The sequence below is a fragment of the Herpailurus yagouaroundi genome, unplaced genomic scaffold (genome assembly GCF_014898765.1).
Source record: "Herpailurus yagouaroundi ecotype Mexico unplaced genomic scaffold, PumYag 355, whole genome shotgun sequence".
Classification (NCBI taxonomy): domain Eukaryota; kingdom Metazoa; phylum Chordata; class Mammalia; order Carnivora; family Felidae; genus Herpailurus; species Herpailurus yagouaroundi.
This window is the reverse complement of record NW_024412572.1, coordinates 1,536,826-1,558,389: the sequence shown is the minus strand read 5'-3', so window position 1 is coordinate 1,558,389 and position 21,564 is coordinate 1,536,826. Positions and strand designations below refer to the sequence as shown.

General features: G+C 44.7%; 1 protein-coding gene and 1 pseudogene across 2 annotated transcripts; one reads left to right on the top strand and one right to left on the bottom strand.

Annotated features, from left to right (window-relative positions):
• Positions 1–6,320: 6,320 nt before the first annotated feature.
• On the bottom strand, positions 6,321–7,182 carry LOC121021939 (glutathione peroxidase 1-like; annotated as a pseudogene).
• Positions 7,183–10,371: 3,189 nt separating this feature from the next.
• On the top strand, positions 10,372–20,311 carry C1S (complement C1s). Of its 2 annotated transcripts, none has more exons than XM_040463055.1 (12): positions 10,372–10,538; positions 11,506–11,617; positions 11,868–12,075; positions 12,207–12,384; positions 13,490–13,615; positions 14,287–14,486; positions 14,699–14,852; positions 15,292–15,407; positions 15,821–15,899; positions 16,392–16,520; positions 17,658–17,732; positions 19,063–20,311. In XM_040463055.1, exons 2-12 carry the CDS (start codon positions 11,595–11,597, stop codon positions 19,860–19,862), a joined length of 2,088 nt encoding a protein of 695 aa, XP_040318989.1. In that variant the 5' UTR covers positions 10,372–10,538; positions 11,506–11,594; the 3' UTR covers positions 19,863–20,311. The 2 variants fall into 2 exon arrangements, with proteins under 2 accessions (XP_040318989.1, XP_040318990.1); XM_040463056.1 differs by having other exon boundaries at positions 11,451–11,617.
• Positions 20,312–21,564: the final 1,253 nt, after the last annotated feature.

Below are 21,564 nucleotides of genomic sequence, written 5' to 3'. Positions count from 1 at the left end.
TTTGGTGGATAAGTCAGCACTGGCCCCAGTGAAGAAAGAAAACTTTGAGTGGCATAAGGATCAGGTCTGGGTATCCTCCCTCAGTCAGGCTGAGCTTGCCTTTCATAAAGACATGTCTGGGTGTCTGGGTGGCTTAGTCAGTTAAGCGTCCGACTCTTGATTTCAGCTCAGGTCACAATCTCACAAAACTTGAGATCAAGTCCCACAACTTGCTTGGGATTCCCCCTCTCTCTCTCTCTCTCTCTCTCTCTCTGGTCCCCCACCCGCACTCCTATGCATGCACTCTCTCTTTCTCTCAAAATAAATAAATAAAAACTTTAAAAAAAAGTTCTGGGGCGACCGGGTGGCTCAGTTGGTTAAGCATTCGACTTTGGATGATCTTGTGGTTAGAGGAGTTTGAGCCCAGTATGGGGCTCTGTGCTGACAGCTTGGAACCAGGAGTCTGCTTTGGATTCTGTCTCCCTCTCTCTCTGCCCCTCACCCGCTTGTGTTCTCTCTCTCTCAAAAAATAAATAAACATTAAAAACAATTAAAAAACAAAACAAAAAAACCAACCAATGAAACAAACAAACAAAAAAGACATGTCAAAGGAAAAAAACACTCTTGGACAAAAAGGAAAATTAGAAGAATGTTTATTTCAGGAAGAAGGTAAAGGATGGAAATCTGCATCTGCTTGGGCTGATAATCTAGCCTTTAATAAAATGGCTAGGGGCACCTGGGTGGCTCCGACTCTTGATTTTGGCTGGGGTCAGGATCTCCTGGTTCATGAAGTCAAGCCCTGTGTAGGGCTCTGCACTGACAGCTTGGAGCCTGTCTTTCTCCCTGTCTCTCTGCCCTTCTCTGCTCTCTCTTTCAAAATAAATGAACATTTTTTTAAAAATGGCTAAATCAAACAGCATATTATGATGAAAAATGCTTGTATCCAACAATGGAGAAAAGCATGTACTTTAACCCGAGGGCTCCTAGACATGCTAATCCACATGAATCTGAAGTATCTATGGCCAATGGCCTTTATTAACTGCAGAAACCCAAAATATACATTTATGGAAATTTTATAATTTCCATAAATATATATTTATGGAAATTACATAGCTCTCCTAATCTGTAGAAAATCCTTAAAGCCTCCTGTAACTTATATTAAATATTTAATTTCTGCCTTAGTACTTATGGCAACTTAGTACTTATGGCAAATTTATGGTCAACCAGACTTAGGATGTTGTTCAATGAGTAGGAACAAAAACTGTTGTAAATACGACCAGAGTTCTTCCCGTTGGAGGAAAATGGGCCTTATTAGCCATTGATTCTTACTGGATTCCAATATCTACTAACATCTGTGAATTCAGGCAAAATATGTGGTTATTCCCTAACCAACAATGGAATCCTGAATTCATTCCAACGTGGCCTACAATGGCTATGCCTATACAAACTAACATAGGGTATACGGGAAAAGGAAGATTTTGTTGGGAAGGTTTATAAAACACCTCTGCAATACTCCTTGATTTATTTTGTAACCAGAGTACTTTTCTTCACAACACTACTGCTATATGGTACAATACTGGCTTTGCAACTCAAATAGAGTTGCCTGATGCTAACAAAAATTATACTAATATTGTTATTGATGACCAAATGGGGAGAGAGAATTACACCCACCACAAGACGTATTATCTATGGAAACTAATGGGCCAGAGAAGTCCTTACAGATAACAGAAAATGTAATTACCATTTTAAACCAATCAGCTCAAACATATCACAAAGCACAAATAACTGTAGATAAAGAAGATACTCAAATTAATTCAAGATTATCAGAATACCTGTGCTGGATTTTTTTGGATTCTTCTCTTGTCTTTCTGATTCTATACTTACTCCCCATTGGGTGCTTTAAATGTTATTAATTGGATTTTTATTACTATTTCTATATTTATGCTATGAAGGTTACAAAAAGGCAAAGGGGAAAAACTCTCCACAAAGCACATGAACAATGTTTGCACGACAGGTTGATCTCATTGAAAAAAAAAATCAGTTGTAATATTTCCTATTTAAAGGCCATACTGTTGACCTCACCGCCCCCCCCTCCCCCCACCATAGACTCCTAGGCCACCTAAATCAGGCCTAGAAGGGAGGGACATGATGGCCCCATGGTGGATAAGGAATCACCCTGACATCAAGGGACAAAATGATGATCATCAATGCTTTCTGTCAAAAAATTACTGATCAAATGGGGGAACTGATGAGAGAAAAACTCTCTTAAGTCTTGACCTGAGGGAGGCCATTTTAGATTTCCATCTAAGTCAACATGACTACATAGACGTTGTTTAAACCAAAAACTTGATTTAAGGCCCACCAAGCATGTGTAGGACATCTGCTTTATAAATGAGCAGCCTGGGGGCGCCTGGGTGGTTCAGCTGGTTAAGTGTCCAACTTTGGCTCAGGTCACGATCTTACTGTTTGTGGGTTCAAGGCCTGTATTGGGCTCTATGCTGACAGCTCAGAGCCTGGAACCTGCTTCAGATTCTGTGTCTCTCTCTCTTTCTGCCCCTCCCCTGCTCGCATCTGGTCGGACTTTCTCTCCAATAAATAAATAAATAAATTAATTAATTAATTAAAAAAAAAAAAGAGCAGCTTGAAGGAAAGCCTCCTGTCCTTAAGATGTCGATCAATGCTCCTACTTCTTAGTCTATGATGTTAAAACTCGTAAATCCTGCCTGCATGTTAATTTATAATTTTTTTGAGAGACTATACCTCTGACATATTGATTTATGGCTCTTTATGTAAAAAAGTATATAACCCTGTAAAAACTGTTCATTCCCTGGATCACTTTCTTCCCAGTGAATATTGTGTTTCCCAGGCAGCTGTCCTAATCTGGGCTCAAATAAAACTCCATGCTCTTCTCATATTAGAGTTCTTTCTGGTCAATTTATGTCGACAGAACTAACATAGTGCTTTGTACTTCATAAGCCATAGGTACATGTACTTTTAATGATGTAGTTTAGGTGGGAACAGAGGAGCCCTCCAAATTGGCTTTACTTTGTTACTCTTTTAGTCCATTTGGACTGCTCTACCAAAATACCACAGACTGAGTGACTTATAAATAACAAAAATTTACTTCTCACGGTTCTGGACACTGGAAGTAAACCACAGGCTTAAAATGGCATCACTTAGGCTAAGATCTCAAGCCAATAAACCAAGGCTTAATACCTAACCTAACTGCAGTTTTGACCTCCCCCCCTCCCCATAATGTAACCATTAGCCAGTCAACATGGGAATTTCCTGATAAGCACTAGGAAATTCACTGATGGACCCCTTCTGCTCTCCTTAGGAGGTGACCTTGCCTAAAACAATGGATTCTTTGCTAATAATTTCCTTTTTTCCACTCCCTCTCTACCTTTATTTATTTAAATTTTTTTTTTAACATTTATTAATTTTTGAGAGACAGAGCGTGAGCATGGGAGCGCAGAGAGAAGGAGACACAGAATCTGCAGCGGGCTCCAGGTTCCGAGCTGTTGGCTTAGAGCCTGACACAGAGCTTGAACTTGCAAACAATGAGATCATGACCTGATCTGAAGTCTGGGCTTAACCAACCGAGCTACACAGGTACTCCTCCCTCTGTATCTTTAAAAACCTTTCTTTTTCTGTAGCCCTTTGGAGTTCCCCTCAACTTGCTAGATGGGATGTTGCCTGATTCATGACTTGTTTAATAAAACCAGTCAGGTCTTTAAGGGGTGTCTGCATGGCTCAGTTGGTTATGCATCTGACTTTGGCTCAGATCATGGTCTCAAGGTCTGTGAGTTTGAGTCCGGCATCAGGCTCTGTCTGTGCTGACAGCTCAGAGCCTAGAGGCTGCTTGGGATTCTGTTTCTCCCTTTCTTGCTGCCCTTCCCTGCCCCCTCTCTCCCCCCAAAAATAAAATAAACATTAGAAAGAAGTTAAAAAAACCCAATTAGTTCTTTAAAATTACTTAAGTAGATTTTCGTTATTTAACACTCTTAATTTGGACTTAATAATACAGACTGGGTGGCTTATAAACAATAGAAATTTACTTCTCACAGATCTGGACGCTGGAAGTCCAAGGTCAGGGTGACAGCATGGTTGGGTGAAGGCCATCTTCGGAGTTGCAGAAATTTCGTTGTTCTCACATAGGGCTAGGGAGTTCTCTGGGGTCTCTCTGTCTCTTTCTCTCTGTCTTTTTCTGGGGTTTCTTTCAAAAGAGCACTAATCCCATTCTTGAGGGCTCTACCCCCAAAGACCTCATCTTCTAACACTAGCACATAGGGCGTTAGGATTCTAACTTGTGAATTTGGGGGGACACAATCATGCAGACTGTAGAAATTACTGCTTCTTTTCCACGTTTACTTTCTTGTAGCCCCCTCTCCCACTTACACTTTATTCTGATATAGCTACACTTTTTTTAAAATGATTTTTTCCATGTCAAAAAAGTGCATCAACAAAATGATCTTGATTTGGTTTTATTGAACAACGAACTGGTATTTTGGCGAGCATTGTTTATATTCGAATTTTTGCAATAATCCGGACATCCTATATGTAGTAGTAGTGGGATCCTCTTCCATTACTCCTGATGTTTCCTTACGGGAATACCTCCCGTAAGGAAGCTGAGTTCTGTGGGTGCTACAGAGCACTGGGAGAGTAGCTTTCATATGTGAGTGCCCGGCTAAGGTAATGAGTGCTCAACTGGCAAATGCCTGTCTACATTCAGGGCCAAGGAAGAAATTGGAAAGGCTGATCTTGAATTCAAGCGGCTTGTTCACAGGCTTGAGAGCGGCAGATTCTCAAAAAATTACTGAGTGGGTTTCAAGGTGATATCTTTTTTTAAAAAATGTGTTTTTAATTTATTTTTTGAGGGAGACAGAGAGAGAGAGAGACAGAGCATGAGGGGGGGAGGAACAGAGACAGAGGGAGACACAGAATTCGAAGCAGGCTCCAGGCTCCGAGCTGTCAGCACAGAGCCCGATGCGGGGCTCGAACCCACAGACTGTGAGATCATGACCTGAGCCAAAGCCAGACGCTCAACCGACTAAGCCACTCAGGCACCCCCTCAAGATGACATCTTTATGGTAGGTAGGCTTTTCTGGCATTGCCTGTGCCCTAATTTGTGAAGTCACCATAATCTATTATTGACATTAAAAAGTGGAAGGAAACTGGTAGTAGGGTATCTGGCAGAGGTATTGGTCCTTCCCAAAGTGCACAGGCTTCTGAACCTTCACAATGGACCTCAGTTTCAACAATCTACTGAGGGTCTTTTTTGCAGCTGAAACAAACATGGGGACGAAGAGAAAGCCTTCCTTAGTGGGAAGGCTTTTCAGCTCTGAGAGATTCCATAAAAGCGGCAAAAGCCACGGAGGCATATGTTGGAAACCATCTGTCCTGTACATCGTGGAGGCTGGATTGTAGGCAAAGCTCACCTATCAGTGCAGCCCTGGGTGCCAGAGGCTTGGGACCAAGGCGGGAAATGGAAGGGAAATGTGTCATATAGAAGGACCCCCATATGGTAAATGTAGAATGCCCAGATTAGCCTTTTCCTAGATGATGTCTTTCAGTGGTGTTTAAGTTCACAAGATATGGATTCTGAACAGTTGGCATAAACCAAGGGGCATTAAGGTGAGATCAAAAACTAAGATTTTCTCTTTCCCTCAGATGCTACTGAATTTCTTCTGCAGTCTTTGGCAACATGAAGTACTGGGTTTTGGAAATATAATTTTAATTTTTCCTGGGATGTCTTCTTTGGGGTCTGGGGATGGCTTGTTTTAGAAATTTTGTGGTGGTGGGGCTAGTGTTACGACATTCTTGTGTCTCATGAACTCTTTGGACTTTCCAAAACTGGGCTCAGGAAAGGTGTGCCTCAGAGCTATCTGCACAGTCTCTGGGATTTTGCAGGAACTAAATCATTGTGGCTCAGGCTGCAGCCACTCAAGGAGCCACACCACCGCTCAGGTATGGAAACCCCCATAGCTGAAACTCAACTGAACACAAATTGGGACGGATGGTTTCATGAGTTTAACTTAAGAACTTTGGGCTTCAGTGCCTTTGGGATTTCTTTTGCAATGAGATTTGGACTTTGATTTTGGAGTTTGATAATGAGAAGTTTTAAAATAGTTGTTCATATTGGCAACACCTCTTTATTGTTGGCATTTTATTATTGGAATTCCTTCCTCCTTTCCTTTCCTTTCCTTCCTTTCTTTCTTTCTTTCTTTCTTTCTTTCTTTCTTTCTTTCTCTCTTCCTTCTTTTCTCTTCTTTCTTTCTTTCTTTCTTTCTTCCTTCTTCTTTCTTTCTTTCTTTCTTTCTTTCTCTTTTCCTTCCTTTCTCTTCTTTCTTTCTTTCTTCTTTCTTTCTTTCTTCTTTCCTCTCTGATGACACCCGACACTATACTAGTGAGGAGCCTTGGTTTGGAGAGCAGATGCTGGGATGGACAAGAAGCGCCCATCTCAGGAGATTTTCCTGGACATCAGGTGTTCCTCCACGCAGATTTCGAGAAAACACCATCCTTGATGAAATCCCCAGAGGGCTGCGCTGGGACTGCCAAGCAGCAGGGGTAGGGGGGCGCCCTAGGCACAGCAGGGCTTCGATGTCAGGCTTCATGTGGATGGTTAGAAAGCAGCAGCTGTCCCTGCGCATAGGCACACCATCTGGGCCTACCAGGAACTTCTCGAAGTTCCAGGTGACGTCGGTGGGGACACTGGAGACCAGATGATGAACTTGGGGTGGGTCGTGCGCGCAGTGGCGTCGTCACTAGGGGCAGGCAGAGCCTACCGCAGGAAGGTGAAGAAGGGGTGCGCCTGCGCGCTGTTCCCCTGGCACTTCTCAGCGTGAAGTTGGGCTCGAACCAGCTACGGCGTGGGAAGTACTCAGGGAATTTCGGATCTCTTTGTTCTTGGCATTCTCCTGATGCACGATCTGCTTGCAAGAGAAGCGGAGCACCACAGGCCTGGGGCCCGAGGTGCGGAGGCAGCTCGTTCATCTGGGCGTAGTCCCGGACGGTTGTGCCTCGGAGCAACGCCACGTTCTCCTGTCAGCACTTGTCCCGCAGGGAACCCAGGCCCTGAGCTCCCCACAGGCCAGCAGGCACGCAGAGGTCTACACCCAGAGCGGGGCCTCGAGTAGAGAGGCGTACGGCGCGCGGGCTGTCAGGACAAGAATTTCTATTGTTGGAATTTCTTAATACCGTCATTTAATCCCATTGCAGAGCTCTGATAGCTGTCTTGGCTGACAAGGCTGGGTGTAATCTGGGATGGGAATGGAATAGGTGAATTTCCAACCTTGGGTGCGGAATATACTTAATGTTAATGGATTGTTCAGAATCATTTGGGGGGGCTTCTGGGGCCAGTGGTGCTGGAGGACACAAAAGGGGAGCAGTGGTTGGCCTTGGCCGAATGGAGCCCTCATTAGATTGCTGAGCCTTTCTCCCAGGTAGTCTGCCTAGCTCATTGTATGCTTAATTGTCAAATCTAACAGGTTAAAGAAGAAAAGCCTTGGGAGTGTTGGGGAGAAATATTTGTACTACCTCTGATAGATCTTTCCCGATGGAGAGAGCTCCATGATATGACTCTTGTGGCCACTCCATTCCATCACTCACAGCCCTGGGGAGATAGAGTGATTTATCTACCTGGTAAAGGCAGAAAGAATACGTGGGCATGTCCTTACCTTGGCCCTTCTTCCTCTTGGGAGTTAGCTGTCCAAGGGGAGCATGTATCCTCTATTTGAGAAGGCCTTCCCTGGACTAGCATTGTCTGTGTCTAGAAGGGTAATTTTTTTTTTTTTATAGTTTATTTATTTTGGGGGGAGGGAGGGGCAGAGAGAGAGAGAGAATCCCAGGTGGGTTCCACACTGTCAGCGCACAGCCCAGTGTGGAACTTGAATCCACCAACCGTGAGATCACGACGTGAGCCAAAACCAAGAGTCAGATGCTTAACTGACTGAGCCACCCAGGCTCCCCTAGAAGGATAATTCTAACTCTGGCAGTCAGTTAGCCACTATTTGGCTTTTAAGCTAGGCTACTTGCTCGATCTTGGCATTTATTGCTATTAGAGATATTACTTTGGGCTCCGTTTGCTGCTTTTGTTTTATTTCTCCATCTCTCTAGAACTTGGAATGGAAAGAGGGATGGTATTATTCAGCCCCTCAGAGACCCTAACATTGTGAATATGGTAGTTAGGATTCTGAGTAGCACTAGCGCTCATATCCTAAAATGTACTTCTCATGTTTGTGGTGCTTGTGTAGCTCAGTCGATGAAGCATTTGAGTCTTGATTTCGGCCCAGGTCACGATCTCATGGTTAGCGAGATTAAGCCCCATGTTGGGCTCTGTACTGACTGTGTGGAGCCTCTCTCGAATTCTCTGTCTCCCTCTCTCTCTCTGCCCCTCCCTCCCTCTCTCTTTCTCAAAAATAAATAAACTTAAAAAACTCCACTTGAATCAATCAATCAATCAATCAAGATAAAATGTCCTTTTCATGTTTATACCCATGTGTGTTAGTTACATTTAATACTAACACGGAAGGTTCTAAATTTGTGGTTTGTATATCAGCATTGTCACCTGGGTTCAGATGGCCCTGAGGATGGCGATAAGCACCATCATTTTTATGACTCCCCAAGATACTGAGAAGATTATGTAACATGTCCCCTGTCACTGTAAGAGCCCTTGGCTTGACCTCTTGCTGACCCAGGGAAGGTAGCAGGGCCCAGAGATGTCCTCACATGTGTCTTGAGATTTCGAGGGGAAAATAAAATAATCTAGTTGGATGGCAAAATTGAAAAGGAGAAGTCAAAACACGGAAGAGTAGGAGAGAGTCACTAACTTTTCTGGTGAGTGTTGAATTCAGAAGGAAAAGGGGAAGGAATCCTGGACAATTTGGTAAGATGCTCTCTTTTTCTCGCCGTGTGCTGATGCATGCTGTGAAGCAGGCTTCGGGCTCTGAGCCATCAGCACAGATCATGACCATGAGATCATGACCTGAGCTGAAGTTGGACGCTTAACCGACTGAGCCACCCAGGCCCCCCTCTTTCACTGTTTCATTAGAGTCTTCTGACAGCCATGTAAGGTAGGCAGAATTGATGTTATCTCTCTCTGTTTTATACTTGAAGAAGCTGAGAAGTTAGGTAATGAATCGGTCCCGGACCCGTCCTTTGATTCCAGGCCCAGTGCAATCGATTTCAAGGCACGTGGTTTCCCCCAACATTTGAATGCTCCTGAAATCAAGATTCATCTTATAATCAATGATATATCACAGTTTAACTGGCAAGTGTTTATTCCTAGTGGTGTGTAAAAGAAGGGAGCATCTTCCTTCGATAAGGTGTAGCTTCACTGGAATGCAGTCACCAAATAGGGGTAGGAAGTAAAAAGGGACACAAAGAGGAGGTGAGAGATCAGGGAAGACTTTGTGGAGGAATCGTACAGCCCGCCGTCCCTTGGTCCCTTAGCTGCAACTTTGAATTCCAAAAGCCTTTTTGTGTTTGTGTGTGTGTGTGTGTGTGTGTATGTGTGTGTGTGTGTTGTTGTTGTTTGTTTGTTTGCTTGTTTTCAAGTTTGACACCAAAACCTCTTTGGTGGCAACACCTGACCTGAACCGATGTAAGGTAATTTATAACTATAAGGAATGTATAAATATCATATTTAATTATAGCCAAATTATATAATTTTAGTTATTCCGTTTACTGTGAAGGTCAATATGTTTAGCTGCAGAAATATTAATGTTTGATAATGGAGCATTGTCCCAGCCCTTCGAGGGGAGGGGGGGAGAAGGTGTTACCTAACATTGGGTCCATGTCCTGCACTGCCTTTCTAAAATCTGTAAAATTCTGAATTTTGAAACCCGTCGGGACCCAAGGGTTATGGATGAGACTGGACTGTATCTGAACTGGGGCTTGATTGGTGGATATTTGATGCTTGGAGGGGATTTTAGGAAGAGGAAGAGCATCATCCCACACCAGCTCGGGTCTAGGTCTAAGTCATTATCTAACCATTAAATTTGCTTTAAGGGCAGCGATGAGAGGCATTTTTGGTAAGTACTCTCCCTTCAGTCGTGATTCATACACAGTTGGAGGGTTGGAACTTCTGGGTTTGGCTTTTCCCCCACCATATTAATCCCCTCCTTTTCCTACAAGTCACCTGACTTCTGTGAAAACTCTGTTAACACACCCTTTGGCTGAAAAAGAACGTTGGGCAATCGGTGGAATTTCCCTCTCCTCCTTTCTCCCCCTGGAGCCCCAGATTGCAGGGACCTCAGTCCTGACCGGAGTATGCAGTTCTTGTTTCAAAAGCAGAGGGAGCTCCAAGATCAAGGCTGAGTTACCCTTTCCCTATGTCCCGGTCTCCCAGCCCCCCGTTTGTTTAGATCAGGGAATTTCAGACATGCACACTGGGGTAGAGAATCATATGAACAGAACCAGGACAGGGAGGCCGGCAGAGGTTCCTGCAGAGGGAGCGTCCAGGCCCTGAGCTGCTCTCCCTGGGAGTCGGCAGGGTCGCCCAGCATGCCCGCTGGCACGAGAGAGGGGACTGACCCACTTGCTCCCATCAGCTGCTGAAGGTAAAAACCTTAAAAACGGAAGAGCAGAGCTTTGATGGAAGACAAAAGAAAGGCAGAAAACTTCACATAGGAAGGTTGCGGGCAAAGATGGGGGGGGGGGGTGCAGCAAGGAGCAGAATAAAAGAAGGCAGAAGAGAGGCAACCTATTTCTCTTAGGTTGCCCCCCTCCCCCCACCGCCACCCCACTACTTACCACTGTTTTTAGGGTTAGAAACATTTTTGGCAAGCCTCTTAACTTTGAAAAGAGATCTCTTTTTAGTAAAGGGGGAAAAAACAAACCAACAACAAAACAAACAACAAACCCAAACCCTGGAAAATTAACATAGGAAATTGAGGGAATACCTTTCCTTTCCTTTTGTGTTTCTGGTCATTCAGCTGCCCTTCTTCTCATTTCCCACCCAACCCTGTGTCAGACCACTTCTCCCAAGGTCACTGCCTTCCCCTAGTAAAAGAAGCTCTTTCCTCCATCAGTGGTCATCGGGAGCACCAAGAGAAATATGTGTGACAGTAAACATAGTAAAGAGAGCTGGCGTGAAGTGCTAAGGGGGATCTTTGCCAAAAGAGGAGGGAGAAATGTCCTAGATGGATAGTCATGATGGGGAAAGACGCCTGAAAGCCTGAGTGGAAACGGGGATATTGTTTTGCGAGGGCAGGAGAGAGGCTGATAGAGAGGGGGCAGGGGTGGGGGGTAGGGGTGAAGGAGGGCAACAGGGAAGGAAGAAAATTGGGAGGAAGTGCTTATTCTTTGGGAGAAAAACTGGGAGAAGATCCTGAGAAGCAACGGGAGAAGGATAAGCTCTAGTTTTAGTCTAGAAAATGAATTGAAGTAGAACCAGGGAGGCGGGGAGAGGACAGGCCTCATGCGGTGATCAGTGTGCGGCTTTGTTTAGCTTGTGTGTTATTGTCACGAAGGTGACACTGAACCCCAGGTGACCCCGCCACCAAAGAAGGTGCCTGTGTTTGTTAGACAAATACAGCCGGGCCTGCCACCCCTTTGCTCCAAAGTCCAGAGGTGCAGAGAGCCAGGACCAAGAGGCGTACCGCCGTTCACCAGGGATGAACAAATTGCCAGAGATGCGGTAAGTGATCACGAGTCTACAGAGATGTACGTACATGGGCTCTATTCCCTTTATCTTCTCAAGAAGGCAGCTCGGCTCTGAAGCCCAGGTTTTGGCTCAGCCTAGGCCTTTTTGCTTTATTCCAACGAGATTCTCCATGTGCTCTTGCCCTCTTCCTTTCTCCTCCCTTCTGCCCATGACAAATGCTCGAGCACTTCACTAGTCTGCCAGTACCTGGGTCACCCACGTCTCCGTATGTCTTGTCTTTCAGGTGCGTCTTCCTGTTTTCCCTTTTGGCATCCGTTTATGCTGAGCCTACTATGTATGGGGAGATCCTGTCCCCGAACTATCCTCAGGCATACCCCAATGAGGTAGAGAAATCTTGGGATATAGAAGTTCCTGAAGGGTATGGGATCCACCTCTACTTCACCCATCTGGACATAGAGCTGTCGGAGAACTGCGCATATGACTCAGTGCAGGTATATTATAATAAGCGCATAAAGGATAGGGCTGGGGGTGGTGGTGGAATGTTCTATTCCCTCTGTCCCCTTTTCTGACCTCCATGCCAAAATATTACCCTTTCTCAGCTTCCTTTTGATTCTTCTCTTAGATAATGTCAGGAGACTTTGAAGAAGGGAAACTCTGTGGGCAGAGGACCAGCAAGAGTCCCAACTCTCCCATCGTGGAAGAGTTCCAAATCCCGTACAATAAACTCCAGGTGATCTTTAAGTCAGACTTCTCCAATGAAGAACGTTTCACTGGGTTTGCTGCCTACTATGTCGCTGTAGGTAAGGCTCACCCCTCTTTATGTGCCTCATGGGTCCAGCTAAAAGATTAGAAGCAGAACAAACAGCAATTCAGCAAATAAGGATCCTGTTTGTAACCCTTTTTTTTTTTTTTAACGTTTATTTATTTTTGAGACAGAGAGAGACAGAGCATGAATGGGGGAGGGTCAGAGAGAGAGGGAGACACAGAATCGGAAGCATGGTCCAGGCTCTGAGCCATCAGCCCAGAGCCCGACGCGGGGCTCGAACTCACGGACCGCGAGATCGTGACCTGAGCTGAAGTCGGACGCTTAACCGACTGAGCCACCCAGGCGTCCCCCTGTTTGTAACTCTTAAGAGGTGTTGACTTGATTTCGGTCTGTCTTTCCAGGAATTGCCTTTGTGAAATTCAAACGCGTGGTATCTTAGGGGTGATGATGATAATGGTAAAAATAGGTAATAAATAGTGATTTATTGAGAACCACTATAAACTGGGATTTTAAAACCCAGGAATTTTAAAATCCAGGAATTTTACCTATATTAACTTAAGCTTCACCTCAACTCTTCAAGGTGGGTATTATGATCTCCACTTAAAGATAAGGAAAGAGAAGACTAGGAAAGTTAAGTAACTTGCCAAGAATCACACGAAGAATGCGTGGTATTCAAACCCATCCGATGGCAAACAAACCTTCAAATTCTGGGTGCTTCTGTACCTAACTCCAGGTTAAAGTGAAGTTAGAACATCTCATGAGGCTGAACTGTTGTTTAGATTTAACGCAAGTGCCCAAATCCTATAAAGTGATAAGTGTACTAATTGCTCCTCCCTGAAGTAGACATTTCATCATGTTGAGCCTATAGAGTGTTGTCTCTGGAGCCGAAATGCTCTGTGAGAAAGGCCAACGGTCTCTGGCATTGAGAGCTCCCTTATAGCTGTGCAATGGCAGGGCACAACTCTCGAATCATATTTCAGGAGAGTAACACAGAATAATACCATCCTGAAAGGTGATTCACTCATTTATTTAAGTAACAGGCCGTTCCTACCGTTTCTTACCCTTGTAGGGTTGGGTTTAAACTCATTCTTCCTTCTAAGTCTCTGTCCTTGACCTCAATCTTTCTCTGCTTTTTCTAGATGTAAACGAGTGCACAGACTTTGCCAATGCCCCTTGTAGCCACTTCTGCAACAACTTCATGGGTGGTTATTACTGCTCCTGCCCCCCAGAATACTTCCTCCATGATGACATGAAGAATTGTGGAGGTGAGCTTGGCATCAAGAGGGGTGCGTGTTCCCTGGGGTTTGGAATGGTTTGAGGCTTCAGTTAGATCTTTGTTGGCCTTTCTAAATTTTTTTTTTTTAACGTTTATTTATTTTTGGGACAGAGAGAGACAGAGCATGAACGGGGGAGGGACAGAGAGAGAGGGAGACACAGAATCGGAAGCAGGCTCCAGGCTCTGAGCCATCAGCCCAGAGCCCGACGCGGGGCTCGAACTCACGGACCGCGAGATCGTGACCTGAGCTGAAGTCGGACGCTTAACCGACTGAGCCACCCAGGCGCCCCAGCCTTTCTAATTTTGACTAGCCTCAGCCTTGCTTTGGCACCTATCTTTAGTTACCCATAAGCTGTGGAGGAGCCCCAAGAGTGGAGGAAGACAAGCCTACAGGGTCAAGTTAGTGAATTGGAGAGGAGAAATAGATGCCTGTAAAGAGTCTACCTGGGGCTGTTCATAACCATGAAAGGCTTTATCATATGCAATGTGATGGAAACTGAGTAGGCATTGGGTATCTCTACTGATTTGCATGGGGTATGTAATTGTGGCATGGGGGCTCCAGTTAGGGATGGTTAGTTCACGAGAAGAGTCACAGAATGGAGCAGGAACTCCTTTGCTTGACCCTATATTTGATTGCCCTTTTCTCTTTTTCTCCCATAGTCAACTGCAGTGGGGATGTATTCACGGCACTGATTGGGGAGATCACAAGTCCCAATTATCCCAATCCATACCCAGAGAATTCAAGGTGTGAATATCAGGTCCTCTTGGAGGAGGGATACCAAGTGGTCGTGACTGTGCGGAGAGAAGATTTTGATGTGGAACCAGCTGATTCAGGGGGCCATTGCCCTGACAGTTTAGTTGTGAGTGATGAATGATTAGTTTTCCTCCCAACTCACACAGATCAATTTCTCCCCAAAGACAAATTGTCTTTCCTTCTGCCCCTTCTTTTCTTCTTCTCCTTCTTATTTTATGTTACTTTTATTACGTTCTTTACTTTTGTCCCCTCCATTTTACCTACCTGTATCTTTTAGTTCTTTCTCTCTTCGGATTTCACCATTTTGTTTCTTTTCAGTTTGTTGCAAGAGACAAGCAATTTGGTCCTTACTGTGGTAATGGATTCCCTGGGCCACTAAATATTGAAACCAGGAGCAATGCTCTTAATATCATCTTCCAAACTGACCAAACAGAGCAAAAAAGGGGCTGGAAACTTCGTTACCATGGAGATCGTGAGTAACCTATAAGTTGGTCTTTGGTGCTACCGAAGTCCCCGGACAATGTAAAATCCAAAAAGGTAGATTGTTGTATGGATAGTTCACCTGAGATACGTCACTTCTTCAGCAGGATCTAAACCTGTCAGTGGTCATTAGAAATGCCTTGACCTCTAGGAATCCTTCAACTGGGCTTGCGGGTGCAGGTGACGTGGAGTGGTTAGTATGTACAACTTGGGGTGGTTTGTTAGTATGTACTAACACAGCTGGGAGGATGAAACTGCCTTAATGACTCTTTCTGGAGTAGGTAAGGCCATATTGTTTTAGACATCTGCATTGGAATGTTAAGCATCAGAACTAAGGATGACCGAATGATTTTAGAAAGTGTGAAGGTGATGTAAATAGAATAGAGATTCTCCAACTATTTGGTAATTTGATTCCCCCTGTTCTTTCCAAGCAATCCCTTGTCCCAAAGACGTCACTGACAATTCTGTTTGGGAGCCTGAGAAAGCAAAATATGTGTTCAAAGATGTGGTGAGGATAACCTGCCTGGAAGGGTTTGAAGTCGTACAGGTAAAGTACAAATTTAGGGGCTTCTCCCTAATCTCTAAGTCAGGATGAGCATACTGGAATTATCTAATGGTTTACTGAATGTCCTTGTTTGAGCAAGGTATAACCCCTTTTCCATAAACAGAATACTGCAGGATCTTTAGTCCCTCCTTGTAAGTCATGGAGCTCCTTGGCCAGATTGACATTCTCCTTCTGCTTTCAGTCTTCTTGAGGAAGGGATTCTGATATGCTGGGACAAAGTTGTCTTTTAGCCTCCACTCCTGGGTGCTTTGGGTCATTCTGCTAAGATAAGATGTCCCCAAACTTCTTATGGTCAGGACTCCTCATTGATCCAAGGCCAGAGATAGATTCCATTCTTGATTTTGGCCTCTCATATCTCTCCTTATAAATTAATGGTGATGTGTATTATTCTCCAGGGAAGTGTTGGCTCGAGATCTTTCTATTCTACTTGTCAAAGTGATGGAAAGTGGAGTAATTCCAAACTGAAATGTCAACGTATGTATCTCTTTAAAATGGGACTTTTTTTTTTTTTTTTTTCCTTTCTAAGGGAATTGAAAGATGGGTTCATCAAGATTCAAATTCATGTTTTCCTCTTAGGCTTGTGAGAGAGTGGGTTGGATTTTTTGAAGAGAAGCCAGCCAATTAATTGGCAGCCCAGTTCTGGTCCTAGACTGGCCAGATTAGCAGGCTTCTTTCAAAGAAAGAGTCTGTGGGGTTGGTAGACTTAGTAGCATCAAAGAGGTCCATTCCTGGCTTCTGCAGGGGCCTCCACCAACCACTGAGAAGCTACTACTCCTTATAGCTTTCAAGGGGCTATCTGATTTGGCAGGACTCAGTGACCTGGGGAGATTCAGCCCAGGTGTCCTTATGGACGTGCGGGTGGGGAAGGAGTGAGGAGCATGGCCTGGAGGATGGAACTGGCTCCAATGACTCCTTCTGGAAGGAAGTGGCTTCCCTGACCATCACTCTCCTGCCTTCCTCTGATAGCTGTGGACTGTGGAATTCCTGAACCCATTCAGCATGGTACAGTGGAAGATCCAGAAGACACTTTATTTGGTTCTGTCATTCGCTATACTTGTGAGGAGCCATATTACTACATGGAAAATGAAGAAAGTGGTAGGTTTCTTTGACTAGGGAAAAGAGGAGAAAGAGTGAGAGTTGGAGAGTGAATAGTGCACTCTTTCTGGCTTGGAGAGAAGTTGGAGAGAAATGAAGGAGATGGGATGGACTTTATTTATTCTCTTGGCTTGGTCTAGAGATGCAGTTTTCCTATGGGATATAGGATCATCCGTAGAGAATCAAAGAGGTCACCTAGCTCGGTTTCACAACTGTGGCCAGAATTCCCCCTATGATATCCATATTCATGTGGTTATCCAGCTTTTGGCCAATTATTTAATGTAGAACCTACGGGAATAATGCTTCCAGTGTCAAGTCACCATACCAAATGATTGCTTAAAAAAAAAAAAAAATATATATATATATACACACACACACACACACATATATTATATATATATACACACATGTATATGTATACATATACATATGTACATGTATACATGTACATATGTATACGTATACGTATACGTATACATATGTATACGTATACATATGTATATGTATACATATGTATATGTATACATATACATACGTATACGTATACTTACATATATGTAAATATATATATATTTAATGTTTATGTATTTATTTATTTTGAGGGAAGGAGAGCGCAAGCAGGGGAGGGGCAGAGAGAGAGAAAGGGAGAGAGAGAATTTGAAGCAGGCTCTGCATTGTCAGTGCAGAGCCTGATGAGGGGCTCACACTCATGAACTGTGAGATCATGACCTGAGCCCAAATCAAGAGTCAGATGCTCAACTGACTGAGCCACCAGGCGCCCCCAAATGCCTGGCTTTCTTGATGGAGGGGACTTGGCAGTACTAGATGAAAGATGGGTTAAGACATAATATGTACCACTTTGTTGCTTTTAATTGAATTTATTTTCCCACTGGAAGCATTTTTCCAATCTCTACCGTAATCCTCTTTCTGCTTTGGGGACTCTTCCTTTCCCTCCTTTGGCCGAATAGAGGACAGAAGGATTGTTTCGAGGGTGTTCTCAACATTCTGTTCTAGTTGATTTGATTCGATTCCCTCCTCAAACGCCAGAGTTGTGGAGGCTCTGAATGAAAGGGGGGGGGGGATGGAAGAGAGAAGATGTGGTGGTGAGTGTGTCTTGTGTCCTTTGTGCTATTCCAGGGGAGTATCGCTGTGCTGGCAACGGGAGCTGGGTGAATGAGTTGCTGGGCACCGAGCTGCCAAAATGTGTTCCAGGTAATCAGGGCTCAGGGTTGGGGAGAGACCACAGACATAGGTGGAGGTGAGGGGGCCCACTCTCTGAAAGCAGCTGCAGTCTTTTTGGGAAAGGACTTAACACTCTGGGTCTAGCCCAGGGAGGTGGAGATAACACTGGGCTGTGGGCCCGCCAGGGCCTTGGGGAATTCCTCCACCGCCCTGACTCAGGCCAACTGACAGGAAATAGAAAATCAGCCAGTGACAGTTGGTGGCAGAGGGAGGGCCAGTTAAGTTCGGTAAAGGAGATGCAATAAAGGGATAAAGAATTGCTAAAAACAGGGCCCGAAAATTGAGAGTGAGGATTCCGCATGCAGAAACAAGACCAGCTGAATAGCTCAGTTATTATGTAAAAGTCTATATGGCAACAAGATATAGAGGAATAAAAGAAAGGAAGAGTTGCAGACAGATCAGAGTTGAATAGAAGAAGGCTTTCAGGCAAAGCCAGATTAATACTGGTGATCCTGTAGTAACAACAGTGTTATTGAGAGCTAGGGACTGAGCTAATTAATCGCATTTATTATCTCATTCCAGTCCTTGCAACAACCCTTTGAGGTGTTACTAGTTCCGTTTCAGAGATGAGTGAACTGAATACAAGGTCGCAGAGTTAGTAACAGGCAGCAGTAGACTTTGAACCCAGGTCTGTCTGAGTCCAAAGCCTGATATTATGCTCAACTCAGAGTCCACTCAGGCTGACTACTGAGGGATTTAGGTAAACTGACTTGGTCTGGAATAAAATTCAGTGGTAGTTGCATTCGGTAATGGCAAAATATTCAGGCCTGGAATCAATGGGGAATTGAAATGAGCGATGAAAGAAGAGAACCCTCTCTTTGCCCTACCTCCATGGATTACTAGGAGGGCCTCGGCTGCGGTTAGGACTTCGGTACAGAAGGCGATAAGCATTTGGTCTGGGCGTCAGAAGGAGGTAGAACGCCTGCCTCCTCCATCATCTGTATGAGGAAAGAATTTCCCAGCACTGCCTCCAGTTGGGCCGCTGTCCCCATGTGCTGAACCTAGGATGAAGTGTACCTCTAGAGGGCTGTTTTCATAGTGTGAGGCACTAGTTCATTTGGACTCCTCAGTTCACACACCAGACTCTCTCCCATGAGCCTGCCCGGCTTTGGAAAAGGGAGATGTTTGGTGATTACATTCAGGATGAGTCAGATACTCAGATGGTTGACCAAATGGAGGGTTGGCCCTATTGTGCTAGAGAATTGTGAAGCCCGGCAAGTTTTTGAGTAGTTGGAGGATCTGTAGGAGGCCAATAATTTATTTCTTATTCCCTCTCCACCTTGTTCTTGTTCTTTCCTAGTCTGTGGTGTTCCCAGTAAGCCCTTTGTAGGAAGACAGAGGATATTTGGAGGATCTGTTGCAGATATTCAAAATTTCCCCTGGCAAGTCTTCTTTTCAGACCCACGGGCTGGTGGGGCTCTCATCGATGAGTACTGGGTGCTGACAGCCGCCCATGTCGTGGAGAGAAACCATAACCCAGGAATGTACGTTGGGTCCACCTCAGTACTCCGCTCAGATCTGACAAAAACCAAGATGCTTACTGCTGAGCGTGTGATTATTCATCCGGGTTGGAAATTGTTGGATGACCCAGAGTCACGGAAGAATTTTGACAATGACATTGCACTTGTGCAGCTGAAAGAGCCCGTGAAAATGGGACCCACTGTCTCCCCTATCTGCCTGCCAGGTACCTCCTCAGAATACAATCCCTTGGTGGGAGACCTGGGACTGATCTCAGGCTGGGGCCGAACAGAGAAAAAAGATCATGTGCGCCAGCTCAGAGGGGCAAAGTTACCCGTTGCTCCCTTAGAAAGGTGCCGGGAGGTGAAAGGGGAAAATCTTAAACTGGATATAAATGCCTTCGTTTTCACTAATAACATGATCTGTGCTGGAGGACAGAAGGGTGTTGATAGCTGTGAAGGGGACAGTGGCGGAGCTTTTGCTGTACAGATCCCCAGTGTAGAGACCCCCAAATTCTATGTAGCTGGTCTGGTGTCCTGGGGCCCTCAGTGTGGAACCTATGGAATCTACACACGAGTAAAGAACTACATTGACTGGATAAAGAAGACAATGCAGGAAAATAGTCCCCCCAGTATGGACTAATCCATACATACACCACCAGCTTCTTCAAGGGCTATGACCAATCCATTTGCTTTCTGTTCCTCTCAATACTCCTACGATTTCACTATGACTGAAAAAAGACCTGGGAGTGTGATTTAAATAGAACTTGATTGTTGGGGTACTTGGCTGGCAGGAGTGTTTGAACATTACATTGTGCTGGCCATTCGGTGTGGTCTGAATCTGTGGGGGTCCTCTCCCTTGAATACCAACTATGGATAACAACACGAGAAGAATGCTCCTATCTTGCGCTATTCCCTAGTGAGTCCCCTCTCCCCCCTCCTGATGATTGCCTGGCGATACGGTTCTGATTGTGAAATTTATTGTTGGGCATACCCTTGATTTTTTGTTTCCCCTTTACTGTTTGAAGTTCCACTTACCTTATCATACTCAGTGTCTACTATCTACTTGTAATAAATCATGTTTAAAACTCAGTTTTGGCTGACTTGACTTATTCCACATCAGGACCTCAGCCCCAGAAAAGGGCGAGGAAAGGGCTGTTGTGTCATGGAAATTCAGTCATCTAGTAGCTAATATTTAATTGTCATGAAAAGGCAATTCAGATTTTCTCCTCTCTTCCAATTGAGATTTATTGAATCTTGTGGGTCAGCACGAATGTCATCAGTACAAGGTACGATAAGGTGAGTTTGAAATTTAAAAAAAAAATTTTTTTTTAACGTTTTATTTATTTTTGAGACAGAGAGACAGAGCATGAACGGGGGAGGGGCAGAGAGAGAGGGAGACACAGAATCGGAAGCAGGCCCCAGGCTCTGAGCCATCAGCCCAGAGCCCGACGCGGGGCTCGAACTCACGGACCGCGAGATCGTGACCTGAGCTGAAGTCGGACGCTCAACTGACTGAGCCACCCAGGTGCCCCTGAAATTTATGAAACAAACCCGAACCTCATGCAGAAGTCCACAAACGACAGTTAGAATTGGCTGTTTAAGATCTTTAAGTATAAAATTTTGAGGCACGAATTATTTGTGTCTCTGAAAATTAATTTTCCTTTAATACTCATTTGTATAATACAATATTTTTTGGCATAATACAATATTATGGCTTAATAAAGAAGAAAAGAAGAAATTGAACACGCTCTTATCTGCTTTCCTCGTGGCTTTGATCAGTTGTCAGTCAGGCAACAATGCCTTCTCTGGATTAAACTCTGTGCCATGACATTATAGCTGAAAATTCTGGTGAGGATGGATGGACCCAAAGACTCTCCCTTCTATTCTTTTACAAGGGAGTGAAAATTAAAAACAAAAACAAAAACAACACAACTTTCCTCCTCCCCACAAGATGGATTAGGAATGTAAAAACGACCACACAATTGAGACTAGTATTTTTTTTTTAACGTTTATTTGTTTTTGAGTGATACAGAGACAGAGTGCGAGCGGGGGAGGGGCAGAGAGAGAGGGAGACAAAGAATCCGAAGCGGGCTCAGGGCCCTGAGCCGTCAGCACGGAGCCCGACACGGGGCTCGAACCCACAAACCGTGAGATCATGACCTGAGCCCAAGTCGGACACCTAACCGACTGAGCCACCCAGGCACCCCCGAGACTAGTATTTTTAAAACTGTGGACAGGAGGCCTGTCTTAGGGTGGCAGTTGCCCTAACTGGGTGTCTTATGAAGGCCGCAGACTGAGAGTAAGAGTAGGAGTTCAGGAAGCCTCTGGTCTGTTTGATGGGA